At 43.2% G+C, this 17,659-nt stretch overlaps 1 protein-coding gene across 3 annotated transcripts in view; it reads right to left on the bottom strand.

Annotated features, from left to right (window-relative positions):
- Window positions 1-16,318, bottom strand: part of SLC39A12 (solute carrier family 39 member 12) — a 69,127-nt gene extending 52,809 nt beyond the window's left edge. For 2 of the 3 annotated variants that reach the window (XM_024750105.1, XM_024750106.1), the window contains exons 1-3: window positions 15,911-16,171; window positions 7,676-7,957; window positions 1,844-2,051 (exon numbers count right to left, since the gene is read on the bottom strand). In XM_024750105.1, the coding sequence (XP_024605873.1) occupies window positions 1,844-2,051; window positions 7,676-7,957; window positions 15,911-16,171 (751 nt within the window). Of the gene's footprint in view, window positions 1-1,843; window positions 2,052-7,675; window positions 7,958-15,910 lie in introns of all 3 variants that reach the window. The other variant, XM_024750107.1, reaches the window with a different exon arrangement.
- Window positions 16,319-17,659: the final 1,341 nt, after the last annotated feature.

Genomic DNA, 17,659 nt, shown 5'->3' with positions numbered 1-17,659 from the left:
TCCTCCTCTTTTAGAGATTCATACAGAAATATGTACAGGTTGATTGCTTCCAAGTAATCAAGTGATTGGGAGAGGAGGCAGGCAAACATAAGATTATCCAATTGCTGTTAATTGTTAAGGCTGGGGACTGTGTACATGGAGGTACACTATTTTATTGTTTCTACTTTTTATGTTTAACAATCTCTATAATAAAAACATTACAAAAAATTTAAAATACCATACTTTTTTCCCCCTCTGGCCCAAAATACAATTAGTATCAGTAGAGCCCCAGCTCAGAGGCAGTCATTAGCAAAAAATGCCTTGGGGCCTCTGGAAGAAGCATCTAATTGCACGGGGATGGGATGGAATTCTGACTTCTCAAATGCAAACGCGGCCGCTTTGTGCCAAGTGGGTGATACTGAACACCTCTCACAAACAATTATTTTAGTTTTTTTATCCAGGGTCCATGATGGTCAATATCTAGACAACTTGCCTTGATCTTACAGTACAGCTTGCTCTAACTCTATTCTGTATTCCGGTCTGATGGCTCTTCCTATTGCAAGGGGCATACATTTTTACTTGAAAAGGGAAATCATTCCATTCCTTCGGTTGAAATGCAAACTGTCCCGCTAAAACTCAGTCACTCAAAATCTGAATTTAGCAATTCCTGTTTGCTACATCAAAATCATTCTCAGCGTAGCATGCTTTCCCCCGGCCTATTTCCTAGTGATGACATCTAGGTAACGTGATTGAATTATACTTCAACTTTCATCTTAATAAAGATTTCTTTCTCTCGTTTCTTAAAGCAAAGACACACGAATTGCAGAAAGACACAACTGTCGTTCAGTGGGTTAGACAAACAAGTCAGGGAAAGTTCTGCATGGAATTGTATGACTCCTAGCTCTTGATCCCTTTCAGAGTTAGAAGATTTATCTAGATCATGAGGGTGTTGCTGGTACCTTGGAAAATTTGTATTTCTCTTCTATGTTGTGACTTCCCAAGAGGAAGAATGTGACCTTGGTGTGTGTGCAAAGCAGGGCATTCTGATGCAGATGAAAAAATAAGTCATTTCACTCTTAATGTCAAGTACAAAGAAATGCGTGAAACACAAATTCTGATTCCTTTCGTGATGTCTTATTTTACCTCAGATCCCTCCAATGCTGGCTGTCACGAATGTAGCCAGGATGCGTATTTTACAGTACTTCTATTTAACATTAAATGACTTACTTTTATGGTTCCAAGCAAACTGCTACCACGCCTCTTGCACCCTTTAGAATACTATTTTATCCTTCTACGTGATACTCTGTCCCCCGGGGCCCAGCACTTTGTACCAAACAGGAAAGTGTTCAGTTAGTACTTGTAGCAGATCATAAAAATCTCTCCCTTTGGCTCTCCATCCACAATTTCATCATCCCTGCTCAAACGAGCTGAGTGCAATTTTTTTTTTTTTTTTTTTTGTGGTACGCGGGCCTCTCACTGTTGTGGCCTCTCCCATTGCGGAGCACAGGCTCCGGACGCGCAGGCTCAGCAGCCATGGCTCACGGGCCCAGCCACTCCGCGGCATGTGGGATCTTCCCGGACCAGGGCACGAACCCGCGTCCCCTGCATTGGCAGGCGGACTCTCAACCACTGCGCCACCAGGGAAGCCCTGAGTGCATATTTTTGCCTTATCACCACATACATATCATAGCATGTCTGCCCTGAAAAGGCCCCCTGGGCTGTCTCACTACATGCTGAGATTAAAAGGGTGTTTAAAACATACCTGGACAAATTCAGTCATCGCAATGATTCTGCTTTTGTTTTTGGCACAGTTTATATTTAGTAGGTGTGACTGGGAAGTGAAATTCATGAAAAGCATCCTTACCTGATAGATGGAGCGTATGTGTACTATTCAAGGAACTGAAAATATATTCTGTAAAATAGTCTGGGGATGGCAAGTTTCTTTGTCCCAGACAAACACCTTGGAGGGACAAAGCAATGATTGTCTCAGCCAACTGAGGAAGTGTGTTTTCATCGGCGCCATCACTGCTTGAGATACCAGATTTCTTCTGCAGCACTTTGGTTTCCATACACTGAAGTCAGACACAAAGCAAAAAGAAAATTTTAACTTCTGAAATTATTCTGATTAGAACATCTAAAGACAAGGAATCATTCTTCTAAAAGAGGAGTGAATTGTTTGTGGGAATGTGCTTACCATCATTCTCTAGTCTCAGACAGAATTCTATCTGGAAAATGCTTGTTTCTTTCATCTTCCATGACACTGAATTTTCTAACTCCCATCCCATTGATTCTTATTTATCTAATCTTTCTCACTGTCCTACTGTAGAGCACAGGGAACTATATTCAATATCCTATGATAAAACATAATGGAAAAGAATATGAAAAAACTACACACATATATATGTATAACTGACTCACGTTGCTGTACAACAGAAATTAACACCACGTTGTAAATCAACTACACTTCAATTAAATTTAAAAAATAAATTTCCCCTTAAGGCCCCAGAGAAACCACGGAATATTATAAACAAGAGAATGTACAATAAGGTAGGTTACAGAAGTGTCACTCAGGTGGCAAAGTAGTAAATGGATTGACAGGGTTAGAACTTGAGGGCAAGAAGTCTGGTTAAGAAGTTATTGATTAATCCAAAATATCTCGTGACCTAAGATGGTAGCACTAGACATGGAAAGAAGCAGATGCATTTGAAGAATATTAAGAAGTTAGCCTTGGAAGGACTTGGAAGAAAATGTGGAGGAGTGCAGAGTCAAAAATGACTCAGCGACTTCCCTGGTGGCGCAGTGGTTGAGAGTCCGCCTGCCGATGCAGGGGACACGGGTTTGTGCCCCAGTCCAGGAGGATCCCACATGCCGCGGAGCGGCTGGGCCCGTGAGCCACGGCCGCTGAGCCTGCGCGTCCGGAGCCTGTGCTCCGCAGCGGGAGAGGCCACAACAGTGAGAGGCCCGCGTACCGCAAAAAAAAAAAAAAAAAGACTCAGGTTTCTGGGTTTGACAACTGTATAATGGTAATACCGCCCACTATCCCACAAATTCTCCCCCCAAATACCCAGTATATATCTGGTGCTTCCCTAGGTACTGGAAATGCAGTGCCTGCCTGCCCTGGAGCTTAAAGTTCACTATTGTTGATGAACCAATAATGTAATCAAATGTAAGCTGATAACTTTGGCAATTGCTTTGAAGGAGAGGTACATGGTACAATGATGTAAAAGTAGACAGCTATTTGACCCAGTCAGGCAGACCCAAGAAGGCTTCCTTGGGATTGTGGCGCACGTGTGCATGCACACGCACATGCACACGCACGCACACACACACACACACACACACACACAAACACTGATCTGAAGGAGTGGGAGAAAGGAATAGCCCAGGCAGGAGACACAGCATATGCAAAATTTTTGTGGCAGGAAGAAGGGTGGCAGATATACACAGCTGGAAGGAGGGCAGTCATTGGAGTGGGCGGAGTAAGGGGAGCATGGTGAAAGCTGAAGGTCTACTGGCATTTAGCGGAGTTCGCCCTTTATCCTCAAATCAACTGGAAGCCAAAGGGGAATTGTGAGCAAGGTTTGGGAATGGGGGTTATAGGACTGGATGTGTGTTTTGACAGATTCACTCTAGCTACCTGATGGAGCACAAATAGATTGGAAAGAGAGTCAGTGCTTCCTAGTAGCACAGTAAGAAGGCCATTACTGTAGCCCAGGTACAAGACGGTGATGATGATAATGGAGTAAGTCAACAGGTTAGGGATCTCTTCAGGAGGTAATAGCAGTAGGACTTGGATTAGATATAAAGGGGGAAGAAATTTGGAAATTAAAATTTCTAGCTGGGCATTTGACTGGATGATGATGCTATTTGCTGACCTATGAAGTGATACATGAAGACTGGATCTCGTTGGGTTGATTTATAACCTTGATTTTGGATATTTTAAGTGTGAGGTGCCTTTACCATATCCTTAAAGAAAAGATGTTGTATAGTCTATGTGGGTCTGGAGTGCAGGGAAGAGGTCTGGGATGGAGATACACTCTGGTGAGTCATCTTTAAGTATAGATGTGGTACCCCAGAGAAAGCATATAGAATGATGGGAGCTAAGACCACACCTGAAAGAGAACTAATGCTTAACATCTACACAGAGAAAGAGCCTGCAAAGGTGAAAATAGGGGTCAGAGGGGAAAAAAACAGGAATGTGAAGCATCTACAAGCCAAAGTAGAGACTATTTCAAGAGCTACATAAGCAACATCAAAGAAAGAACAGGTTCAGAAATAGAAATATGACTTTTGATTTTAATATTGAGTTTCAAGTGCTGAGGAAATATAAACATGGAGATTTTTAAAGATGGGTGTATATATGAGTCGATGGCTCAAAAGAGAAATCTGGGCTGGCTTGCAACAGAATTGATAGTCATCAGTGTTTAGGAATGCTTGACGTTGTGAGAGCATCCCACTCAACAAGAAGGATGCCATGATTTAAGGGATGGCAGGTCAAGTGGATCGTACAAAGGAACCTGATACAGAACAGCTGGACAAGTGAGAAGAAACCAGGAGATGGGGATGATGTGAATGGGAAAAAACATGAAGTATGGGCTGACAGAAATCAAAGAGCAAAAGAGAGCTTCATGGAGGCAAGACTTGACAAAAGTGAGAGAGCAAAGAGAAGGACAGAGATGGTTGAGAGATACAATGTACAGGAGTGTGGGAAGGAGGAAGTATGTTCATCCAATGAGGACTCAAGGGTAGGTTACGACATCAATGTTGCCTTCTTGTGACATAGGACAAGGTGGGAAAAGTGTGGATCAGATTTATTTATCTATCTATTTATTTATTTTATTGAAGTCTAGTTGATTTACAATGTTGTATTTAATTTCTGCTGTACAGCAAAGTGACTCAGCTCTCTCTCTCCCTCTCTCTCTATATATATTGTTTCATACTCTTTTCCATTATGGTTTAGGGAGCTATATTCAATATCCTGGATTTATTTCTTTTTTAAGTTTGTAATTGGTGAGCTTGGCAAGAGCCTGGGGAGCAGCGGGGTGGGGAGCAGCGGGGAAGGCGGAGAGGCAGTTACCAAAATTTTAACAAATTTGGAGAAGTAGCCAGAAGATTCATGGATGACAAGAACAAGTTAAAATAAGAGAGTGTGAACCTCATAGAAGTGTGAGTTTTTCATGGAGGGTGTGAAAGAGTAACCTCTCAATGTGCCACTGAGGACAAAGGAGGATTCTAACCATGGTTTCCAATCCCAAAGTCCTTAAGATGTGGTCACGAATACCCGTCCTCCATATAAGAGGCAGGGCTAGTAGAGCACCATGTACATTTACCATGGAAACAGCAAAAGAGTGGAAAGAATGGAGAGAGGTGGTTGCATTAAGAGATTGAGTCAGGAAGATAAAACAGAGTAGGAAGAGAAGGAAAGAAGAGAGGGATATTTAGATTTTGGACCATTAGGGAGGGTCGCTAAATCAGAATATGATGGTGTAAGGCTGTCACTCTTAGTGAGCTGGTTAAGGACCGCCTGGAGTTGCTGTTAGTGGCTCGACCTATGGAGGTTGAGTCCCATGAAAGCAAGACCTAGAAATGCTAGTCATGGTGGGCCTGGACCGCCAGCATCTTCTGTGACCTTACACCCCCTAGTCAAAGAGAGCAGCAGCCTGCAGTGAGGTGCCAAGAGGCCTCCTGCAAGTCGAGAATGACTGACTTCCTAGCGGAAGCCTACCCCAAGGGCATGGGCCACAGGACCCTTCCCAGGAACTGGTGACAGTGGTATCCTCCAGGAGATAGTTGTTCTGAGGCCTAGCACAGGGTTATGACTCACCAGTAGCTCACTTCTTCCTGACTGAATAGATGAGTAACGTAGGTCTACACGTAATATTCAATTACTTTATTCTGTTCTAGGAATGTTTAATCTCCCATACTTTCGGAAGCCCAGGTATTTGCAGTATATGTTGGATAACCATAAATCTACATTAAATATATAGACTCCATCTGCCTTTAAGTGCTGGCTTTGCATTTGCATTTAACCTGTATCAAGACAGTAACACATAGGATGACTAAAATCCTAGTGGCTCATTTGAACCAATCTTACATTATGTAGACATTGAACTGAGGAAATTCTAGGTAGGCACACCTCCCTATTTAAGCAAAAAACTGAATTCTATACAGGAACCCCATTTTATCCCTTGGAAATAGAAAGAAAAAATATAACCATGTTTGAGAGCCACAGATTAGAGTTACTGAAGTGATATCCCCAAAGTCCTTAGTAAACAGTCTTTCCATTCGTTCTGCCAATTACAAGAGAAATTTACAGCAAACTGGAGGATATTTTTGCTGGCCTTAAGTTGTAGCCTGATTGCACAGATACCTTTGAACTCCTAGAAACCAGAATTGAGGTCAAGAATCAAATTTATCACTATATGTTGTTATAGAATGAGTGTTTGTGTCACCCCCCCAAAATTTGCATGTTGAAATCCTAATTATCAATGTGATGGTATTAGGAGGTGGGGCTTTTAGGAGGTGATTAGGTCATGAGGGTGGAGCCCTCATGAATAGAATTAGTGCCCTTGTATAAGAGATCCCAAGAGCTCCCTTGCTCCTTCCACCAGGTGAGGACACAACAAAAAGATGACCATCTGTTAACCAAAAAGTAGCCTCTCACCAGACACCAAATCTGCCCAGCACCTTGATCTTGGACTTCCCAGCCTCCAGAACTATGAGAATAAATTTCTGTTGTTTATAAACCACCCAGCTTATGGCATTTATGTTATATCAGCCCAAACGGACTAAGACACATGTCAATGAATAATTCAAGAGAAAAAAAAAAAAACCCATTCTGCCACAGTCTTCAAAATGTGCTGGTAGCTCCTCAATTCATTCTTTAAGAAAATACGGCTTAAAAACCCCACATTCAGAGAACGTTTTCAGCCTAAACTTCCCATCACAAAGCAGAAAGCAAAAAGGTAACTGAAAGGCCAGCTTTTGCTGGAATAGTAATGAAGGCAACAAGACACCCATTTCCTAAGAGTGGGAACTGTGAGAAAAGAAAAGCACTTGGGACCCCTGACCACATGCAGCAGCAATTACAAGCCACGAAAGAGATAATGTCTGTGCTGTCATGAATAATGCTTTTTGCAAGCTGCATCCTCAGGGAAGTAACTAATGACTAATTCATCTCTCGCCAACTCTTAATGCCTAATCCTTCCCTTGCCAGAAGGCAAGGCAAATAGACACACTGCTCTCACCGCTTCAGTCCTTGGAGAATGATCAAAAGCCATGAGTCACGCTCACTTTAGTGCTCAGGGGGACTCAGAACAGAGCTGCCCCGTCACCTGGTCTGCCTGCCCACCCACCCAGCTTCCGCCTAAAACTCATCTGACAACTGAGTAATCATTACATCCACCCCCCCTTCTTTTTTCTTTAAAAACAAAACAGCTTTGTTGAGGCTTATTCTGAATTAAACAAAATAAAAAATAAAGAAATATTTTTGTACATTCACATGATTAGTTGTTACATTTCCCCTTCAGACTCAGAATTTGAAATTACATCACTTAACATCCCATCACTAAAAACCACAATTACTTACCTCTCAGAAGTTTTTGAGTTTCCTAGGAATGAATCAGTGACCAAAAAAAATCATGCTCTGAGACTGTATCTTAGCAGGAGAGCTAGTTAGCAATTCTGACTTTCTTACCTGGCTTCTGGAAGTGTCAAAGTACTGCCTGGTGAAAGCCAGGATATCTTCCGTCTCATTCTGTGAAAGGAAATAGGAGTCTTCATCCTGCCTGAGGCTGAGAAGGCTGTGTAGGTAAAATGTATACTCCTTATTACTCATGTTGAGCTTGGAAGAGCAGATCTCTTCCTGATGAATGATGTAATAGAGGAGGAGAAGAGAAACTCTCTGGACCACTTCCTCTCTGAGCTGATCCTCGAAATCTCCTCCAGCTATTAGTAACAGGGCATCTGGTTCGAAGCACTGTGCAAAAAAACCCCACAAAATAAAAATAAAAAACAGAAACAAAGCTTGACAAATAGTCCCAGAACATTGACGACCACAGAGTCTCAGTTGCTTATTATTTTATGAATAGGAGGGGAAAGTAGGCAGCTTCAAAAGCCCAATTCAAGTAAGACAATCATGGTTGGACTTTTATATAAAAAGGATGTCCTCCCAGAAGCCCTTATTCCCTAAATGCAACCCTTCTATCTCCAACTATATTAACGCAAGCTGTCCCTTTTCTGCCTTGATTAACACCAGCTGACTCTGGCTTTTAACGTGATGCCTCATTGCATCTAGAATGAAATCCAAGCTCCTTATAATTTTCTCCTCAGTCTGGCTTCTGCCCATCCTACCTCTCTTACCTTACCTTAGCCTCCCTCCACCTCTCTCACTCAACTTCTGCCCCTGTGATTTTCTGTCAGTTCCACCAGGCTCTTTCCCACCTGATTTCTCAGGTCTCAGTTTCAAGTGCCACTTCCTCAGGGATGCCTTCCCAGATACCATTTCCAAAGTCCCCATCCCTGCCCCGTGTTCTCTGGCACAGCGCCGTTCAACAAAAATATCACACAGGCTACAAACGTGAGGCACGTTTTAAATTTTCTAGTAGCCACATTTTAAACCGTAAAAAGAAACAGGTGAAATTAATGTGAATAATATATTTTCCGGAAATACATATGTAAGATATGATCATTTCAACACATAATCAAAACTCTAAAAAAGTATTAATGAGCTATTTGATGTTCTTTTTGTCACACTAAGTCTTTGAAATCTGCTGTGTGTTTTACACGTATCAGCATATCGCAACTGGGATGAGCCACATATTAAGCGCCTAACAGCCACAGGTAGCTCCAGCATTACCATTTTTCCTTTTTTTCATAGAACTAGGATTCTAAGGTTACTATGTCTCCTTGTTTCTTTTCTATTTCCTCTTGAAGACAACTGGCTCATTAAGGCTGGATTTTGTCTGTTTTGTGCACAGGTCTATCCTCAGCCTCTAGCACCATGCCTGGCACTTAAGAAGAGTAAAAGTGGAATGAACGAGTACCATCTGCTTCTCTCTTAGCCTACCTAAGAGAACTGATGTCAGTCCTTTCTGAGACGCAATCAGTCACCACATCCTGCTATTAACAGAAATGGTGGTGGTTCGAGAATTACTAAAAATGCTTCCATGATGCTTTGTTTCACAACCCACAGATAGACAGCTGGCTTATCTAATCTGGGAAGTTTACATAGCAGAGGACGGTGTTTGGGATAATGGGTTGGGACAGTGAGAAAAAGACAGACACAGGGGTTGTGGAAGAGAAGCTCTCCCAGCAAGATAAGAGCTGTGTTTCTTCAGAGACAGTTGGGTAGCTTCTGGAAATGCTCCCAGGATCTGAGAAGCAGCTCATGACATGGCACCAGCCTCAGAGTGAAGGCATCAAGAGATGCCTATCTGAAGGACATCCCTGGTGGTCCTGTGGTTAAGAGTCTGCTCTTCCAATGCAGGGGACGCAGATTTGATCCCCGCTTGGGGAAGTAGGTTCCCACATGCTGCGTGGTCTGGCCAGTAAATAAATACATACATACATACATACATACATAAAATATGCCTATCTTGAGCCCCAGGGGAGTTGTCCCACTGTGGGATAATCCACTATGAAATCTTTTCATCTGTTCTTGAGGTGGAAGTTTCAGGGGTCCTAATTCCATGTCTGCTGTGTGTCCCACTGGGTAACATCTGGAAAATACCATCTGAGCCAGAAAGAAACATGTCATCCACCTGTGAGGCAAAGCATGAATCACATTCTTCGCAAGCCACACAGATTCCAATTTCTCCCCAACTCAACTGTGAGAGGCCAAAACCTCAGCAACCGGACGCAGGCTTCCCAACAAGATCAACTCTGAGTGTCAATATTAAACGCAGCCACAAAACTGCAGCAGCCCTTTTCTGTTCCCTCCTCAGCCCTAGAGAAAAGTCCGTAGGTTGGTAGCTGTTAGACAGGACTGACACCAGGACCCAGGGAGGTGAATCACCTGAATCGAGCTTTGTGCCAAATAACCTCCTGAAACTGAAGTACCGGGAAAACCATCGGTCACATCAGCTACCATTTATCGGAAGCCATGTGTCCAAGACAGCGCTAAGTATCTTCCATATCAAGGCATCCCTCAGAGTATAAATCTAATTGGTTCTGGAAAAGGTGTCGGATGACCAATTTTTCAAAGGGGGGAAACTCATTGCATTATTTTAAATGGAAAAAAAAAAGCCCACATCATAATCCACCAAGTATTTCTGCACAAGCAAAAGCATTCAGAATACCAATTACCCAATTACTTAATTCATAAAGAATTAATTAACAGGTACATATATATGCAGTATGCAAAGATCCTGCACAGAATTAAGTATGAAGTATGTTGTCCTTCTATGAGGAAAATATACCCTTAGGTTATGTGTAAGCCAAGTTTAAGAGAGGGTGAGTAACGTACCTAAAGCCACACAGTTAATAGTGGTGGCCCAGTCTTAATTCCTGCTCTGCCACTGACAGACTTTGCACTTGCTGTGCAGCCCCTCACCAGGTAACTTTCTCTCCCTCCTGTTTGGTAGGAAGAGATCTGGTCAATTAGGAGGCTAGGGGATTGGTAAGGTTATAATGTCCATCAGTGAGAACGTGGTACAGCCAGCGGGTTGAACAAGTTCACCTTTAGAGACTTCCAAGTGCTATTCAGGTCGTCTGATGGCGCCGGGTAGGTGGGAATAAGAGCACCAAGCACATGTAGGACCTCCGTGAGGCCACCAGACCATGTGTATGGGGCCCAGGTGTGGTTGTGTGCTGGTTGCACACAGCAGTGTCTGTGGCCACCCTGTATCCCATCCAAGCAGCCCGAGGCCCTTGTCCACTCGTGGCTCCTTCTCCAGGCTTTTGCTCTGTGCCTTTCTAGGGGTGAGGCAGGAGGTAGCAGAAAAGAGGGTAAGATAGAGTCCCCTCTCCTATCAGGCTAGATAGAGTCCCCTCTCCTATCAGGCTAGATAGAGTTCCCTCTCCTATCAGGGCAGGTACAGTCCCCTCTCCTATCAGAGTAGATAGGGTCCCCTCTCCTATCAGGCTAGATAGAGTTCCCTCTCCTATCAGGGCAGGTACAGTCCCCTCTCCTATCAGAGTAGATAGGGTCCCCTCTCCTATCAGGCTAGATAGAGTCCCCTCTCCTATCAGGGCAGGTAGAGCCCCCTCTCCTATCAGGGCAGGTAGAGCCCCCTCTCCTATCAGGGCAGGTAGAGCCCCCTCTCCTATCAGGGCAGGTAGAGCCCCCTCTCCTATCAGGGCAGGTAGAGCCCCCTCTCCTATCAGGGCAGGTAGAGCCCCCTCTCCTATCAGGGCAGGTAGAGCCCCCTCTCCTATCAGGGCAGGTAGAGCCCCCTCTCCTATCAGGGCAGGTAGAGCCCCCTCTCCTATCAGGGCAGGTAGAGTCCCCTCTCCTATCAGGGCAGGTAGAGCCCCCTCTCCTATCAGGGCAGGTAGAGCCCCCTCTCCTATCAGGGCAGGTAGAGCCCCCTCTCCTATCAGGCTAGATAGAGTACCCTGAACACAATCAGGCAAATGTTCACTCCAGAATTTTTTGGTAAAATGCTTACATGTTGGAAGGTAAATCAGTTTCTGACTTGGAAAAGTTTAAATAAGTTGTGGAAGCAGCTCATTTTATCTTGCTAGAGATTTTGGTCATCTTGAATGAACAGAGGTAGCCTACCCCTTGCTTAAGATTTTGAGGCCTGCTGAAATGGAACTTAATGGTGAATCAGAGGACCATGTGGTGAAAACTCTGTGCTCTGATATTTGAGTCTTTGACAAGTTACCTTAATGCAGAAGGTGGTGGCTTGAGGACGGAGTGGTGCAGGGAGAATCGGAAGAGCTAACATAAGGTAAAATCTCCTCTGGGCGTGGACGTGACAAAAATTGCTATGGGGGTTGGTGGGGGGACTGGGATTTTCAGTTCATCACCACTAGATTTGTTTCAGTTGTTACAGTTTTCCAAAGTGGCTCAGTTGTGGTTTGGGAGAGGATGTTTAGCAAAATTTTGCAAATACTGGCACCCCACAGGCATCAGATCTGTCCCAGGCTCTGACTCCAGTAAAGTGATTTTTTTTTTTTTTTTTTTTTTGCGGTACGCGGGCCTCTCACTGCTGTGGCCTCTCCCGTTGTGGAGCACAGGCTCCGGACGCGCAGGCTCAGCAGCCATGGCTCACGGGCCCAGCCGCTCCGCGGCACGTGGGATCTTCCCGGACCGGGGCACGAACCCGTGTCCCCTGCATCAGCAGGCAGACTCTCAACCACTGCGCCTCCAGGAAAGCCCCTAAAGTGATTCTTTGTTGAAGAAGAATGGCCTCATTCAGAAATAATCCATTGACTTCCTTTGATCTCTTCAGGTGGAGGCATAAGGTTTAAGAGGAAAAGAAAAACACAGATTCTGGGAATTTGTTTTCCAACTTCATAAGGAAATAAACTTTGGTAAAAAAAAAGACTAGTCAAATTGTGAGAAGTCCTCTCTACTAAGCTAAATGGACTACTCAGACGTTTGGTAGTAATTTTCTATGAACCCTGGAGCCAAATCAGACTGCCTTTTCCCAGCTGCTTAATTCAGCTTTGTTTACTGCTTGTGTATTTCAGGCGAGAGCCTCAGCGACAAAGGGCTATATGAAATCTTCTGTGTTAATAAGGCAGTTGTCAGAACCTGCAGGGTTAGCTTGAGGAATTTTAGACCAAGAGATGTTTAGAATTTGATTTCGGGTTATGGGTAAGTCAACTGCCTTCTTTTAAGTTCTTAGATTTTTAAAGTTCTGTTTTAGGAGGGGGCAGGGTTGCTAACAATTGACTATACAACACAAGAGGGAAATTATATTTCTTCCTTTTCCTCCCAGACAAAGATCTGGAAGGATGTCAGCTGATGACCGGCGCTAGCTTTTTGTGGGTCTGTACTAGATTTAGTGGCATTTCTAAGTGACAGAAAGGAAAGTCTTAACTGAGAAGAGTTCAGATAAACTTTCTCAATAAACAAGTTAAGATAAAGCTTGATGCTTTTCAAACTTTATCCCATCACCATTATGACAACTCGGGGATGGGGGAGGGAATTAAATGCAGGACCTTAAAGCATTGATTCTCTCTGAATGTGTCTGAGAATCGCCTGGAGATCTTGGTTAAAATCCCCAAACCTCGGGCTACCCTGGTGGCGCAGTGGTTGAGAGTCCGCCTGCCGATGCAGGGGAGATGTGTCTGTGCCCCGGTCCGGGAAGATCCCACGTGCCGCGGAGCAGCTGGGCCCGTGAGCCATGGCCGCTGAGCCTGCGTGTCCGGAGCCTGTGCTCCGCAACGGGAGAGGCCACAACAGTGAGAGGCCCGCGTACCACAAAAAAAAAAAAAAAAAAAAAATCCCCAAACCTCTGGGGACAGTCGAGGTGGGCGGGGCCGAGGGACGAGCAGGAGGGGTCGCAGAGTAAAGTCTTGTTTTCTCAGCAGCACTGAAGGTCCTTCACAAAAGCTGCTTCAGTGACCTGGAAAAGGGGCACTGGACATTTCCCCGAATATAACAGGGGAAGAGAGCTTGAGCTCGTATATGCATTCATAGATGGTCATGTGACCTCACAGGGAGCCCCCTGAGAAAGGAATCAGCATCTCGGCATCCTAACAGCTAGACGGTGCCAGAACAAGGATACGGACCCAGTGCTGACTGACTCCAAACCAGATTCTTTTCCCTTCCCCATGCCTGGAACCCATGCAGGCTCGTGGTTCTCATCATACCTGAAGTGGAATTTATTCTTTCCGAGTTAACTAATCCCTCATTAAATGTATTAAAACCCCCTTCTCACCCTTCCCGTTAAAAAATTAAAATAAAGAAAAAGGAAAGCCATGGTCAGGCAAGAGTAACCATATTCAAAGGCGGCAGCTTGAATGGATTTACTTTTAAATGTGCAGTGCCCTTAAAAACTTCAGTTTTTTTGAAAATTCAGTTTTTACCTAGATCTGAAATAAAATTGGGAACTTTTTTTTTTCCTCCCCACAAATTCAGGATACACACGGATCTCTTTTCTCAGACATTTAAGGACCTGAACTCACTCCCTTGCCCTCTTTTTATCACGGAACTTCTGATAGGTACCCTGCCTCTCTGTAGACAGAGTCCCTAGAAAGACAAAAAAAGTTTCAAGAACATGGTGAAAACTTCTGGTTTGCACCAGAATGTGGGAGTTTGTAAAACCAGGTGTTTCTCCCTGGTTTCTGTGAATTGACACTGAGAGATTCCGTGGGCTCCTTGCTTAGAATATGGTGATTCGGGTAAACTGGAGACTTCTGAGCAGGTGAAGCTGAGATCAGCCTTTTTTTTAACCTTAGTCTCTTAGAGAAAGAGAAACAGCGGCAGCAGGAGGGTGAAGCTATTACAGACAGTGTTTCACTTCCTAGGAATGGAACAGAAACTAAATTGGCCAAATACTTGTTAATGTCATAGAAATCAAAAAAACGTACAAAACAACCCACCCCCCCCCCCCCAAAAATGGAGAATAATCTTGCCTGTTTACATCCCCCCCCAAGCTAAAGTAATATCCAACCAGCCTTAATAAGGCATTTCATGTCATTAGAGAACATTTCTCTGAAGCGAATTCTCGGAGGACATTAATAAGATATGACTCCTAGTTATTTCCGGTGGGAAGTCTTCTGTTGCTATATATATAAATTACTGTCATCACAGATGAGTTGCCTTTACAACACATGTTTTCTCTGGGAACCCTTGGGAGTTTTACTGATTACTGAATTATTTACTGTTTGCAAAGAGCAGAGAAAAATTCTGTTAGCAAGACCCTTCTGTGAAAAAAACAAAAACAAAAAACAAAACATTTGGCCAAGAAATGTTTCCCCCAGAACAAAGCGTGATTGAGAAGATCTGCTAAAATTTATTTTGGGGAGAAATGATTTGCCTCTCTTATTTAGTTAGTTATGTCTTCATTTATTTACTTATTTATTTGTGAGTGAGTTCATTCTGAAAAATCTCATCTCAGGAAAGGGATGCTCAGACTGTTTTGGTCTGTTTTTTGTCTGCAGTCATTTTAAGACATGGGCTCTTGCCTCTGGGGGCTGCTCTGGTCATTCCCCCCTCCCCCCACCCAATGGAGACATTCTGATTTTACATTAAATGTTGATTTTACAGTAATGCTGATTTTACATTAAAGTGGCCTGCAGAGATTTTTAAAAATTCCATCCAGGGAAAGTGAAATCTCAATCTCTGGAGAAGGAAGCTCCAGCCTGGGTATTTTGTGGAACCTGGCCAAGTGATGCTAATAGATAGCCAGAGTTTGAGAGTCACTTGATAGACTAGGAAATGCCTGGAAAATGGGTTTCTGGGGCCCATTTTAGCCCCACTGGGAGCACTTCCCTTCCCCAGCTTAGATTCCTCATTTTTAAGCAAATGATAATCCAATTCATTAACTCCCCACGATGCAAAATATTAGAACACACCTACCGATATCCGGGAGAAAGTACTTAAAAAATTCAACATTAGACAAATATCAGATTGGTATTATTATGCCTCAGAAAACAAATGGCATCTATCTAACCAATCATGTTCAAGGTCATTGCAAGCTCATTAAAAGGATTAGTCAATCAGAAAGAAAAGGGATCTAGAAGTGCATACCTGCAAATAAATACCTCTAAACCTGCAGAAGCGTCGTAGAAAGGCTTACAGAAGCATTACCATTTTAATAAAAACAAGTTCTCCCTGTCTCTAAATGCCATATGCAGAATGCTTTATGATTTGTCATATCCCAAATATGGGAGTTATTACACTATAATGCATTGTCCACTCGGATACTGGAAGGTTTGCAATGGATTTTTCTTTCCTAAAGTAAGCGGCTAAGGAATGCATGGCTCTCTTTGGAAAATGCCCTTGTCCCTGATCCCATTCTATGGCACTAACCAGATTGCAATCTCCTTGCCTTCCGTCTGTCCTCCGTGGGCACCCGGTTTTCTCTAGCAGCGTTCTGATGAGGTTTCTTGAGTGGTTCAGGGGCGTGGGCTCTTCTGCCGAGAGAACATGTAGAATTTCCGTCAGTTGCCCTGGACTCCAAGTGCCGCTGCTGTCTGGAGTTGAGGGTCTTTCTGTCTCAGTCAAGGGAACCAGGCTGAGTAGAAGGAACAATGGCACCCCAAATACAGAAAGCTTTCTCCAGAAGCACATTTCCACTCTTCCTTTAGCCCAAGTCTGCCTCTGATGGCGGTGGGTGGGTTGGTGTTCACGGTGTCAACTTGTAACTGGAGGAATGTCTGTGGAAAGAGGAAAAATAAAGCCTTTAATTACTGTGCCTGCAACAGGTTTGAAAGGATTCATTAATTGGGTGGCTAAGCTGATTGGCAATGACAAGCTGTTTCTCAACAACTGGGGGTCTGTAGCTCACTTATAACTCCCACCAACTGGCAGGAAACTATGGTGGGTGTAGACTTTCAAACCCTACAACAGCCAAGAAGTGTGTTATACTGTCTCTCTCTGAAATAGACATAGAGTCAAAAATTAGCAAGAATGCATTTCACTGTCCATCCTGACGGTGCTACAGGTCATAAGACCCCGGGGCAGGAAACACCCTCATTTATTTTTTTTATTGAAGTATAGTTGATTTACAATGTTGTGTTAGTTTCAAGTGTACAGCAAAGTGATTCGGTTATACATACGTGTATATTTATATATTTTTTTCAGATTCTTTTCTATTATGTAGTTTATTACAAGACATTGAGTATAGTTCCCTGTGCTATATAGTAGGTACTTGCTGTTTACCTATTTTATGTATAGTGGTGTGTATACATTAAGCCCAAACTCCTAATTTATCTCTCCACCCCCGCCAACAGGAAACGCCCTCATTTTATCCCATTGATTTATGGGCCTCATCAGTGAAGTAAGTAAATAAAAGTAAACAGAAAAAAAATTTGAATAAATTACAGCTACCATGTTGAGTGAGAAGACTTTTCGATAAGGAAGGGACTAAAAGAAAATAGTAACATCGGGAACATACTGGTTACTTTTTAGTTGATTAAAAGTATGAACTATCTTGGAAAAACAAGAGAGTTTCAAGGCCACACGAGCCATGATAAATCCACATATTCAGGCCTCAGCAAAGAAGTGAAAGGACAGCTTGAGAATCAATCAGCTTTCTGGAAAAAAATTAATATCTTCAACCGATTGCTTAAGGAATGCAAAATGTTAACAGCATCTCACGGCAGATCTTGGCCCAGAGATGAGCTAATGACTGTGGGGTAGTGAGAAAAATACTTTCATGGTTTAAAAAGAAAAAAGAGAGAGAGAGTTTAAGATTCTTATGTTAGCATTTAAAAAATGACAGACGATGATACAAACATTTCTAAACCCTGTGCTTACCTTCAGACGAAAGACAAATGATTATTTATCTGGAGCTCTGTGGCCTTTTAAATCTCAGAGAGTATTTCATGGTTACAAAGTCCTCTGTTTTTAAAATTCCTTGACTGTGCGCTGGGAGCTAGAGAGGATTATTTCAGCCCAGAATAGTTTTCAGTTGCTATGGAGAGTAACAATGAAGGTGGATAAAAGTGAGAACTTTCTGTCTGGCCGATTTTCAGGAAAACCAAATTAGTGTCACTAATGAACCTGACTTTTTATATCAATATTGACCAACTGTCTTAGAATTCTGAGAAAAACCTT

Source organism: Neophocaena asiaeorientalis, unplaced genomic scaffold, assembly GCF_003031525.2.
Source record: "Neophocaena asiaeorientalis asiaeorientalis breed wild unplaced genomic scaffold, Neophocaena_asiaeorientalis_V1.1 scaffold4, whole genome shotgun sequence".
In the NCBI taxonomy this organism is placed as follows: Eukaryota; Metazoa; Chordata; class Mammalia; order Artiodactyla; family Phocoenidae; genus Neophocaena; species Neophocaena asiaeorientalis.
The sequence above is the reverse complement of the archived record's forward strand: the minus strand, read 5'-3'. Positions and strand labels throughout refer to the sequence as shown.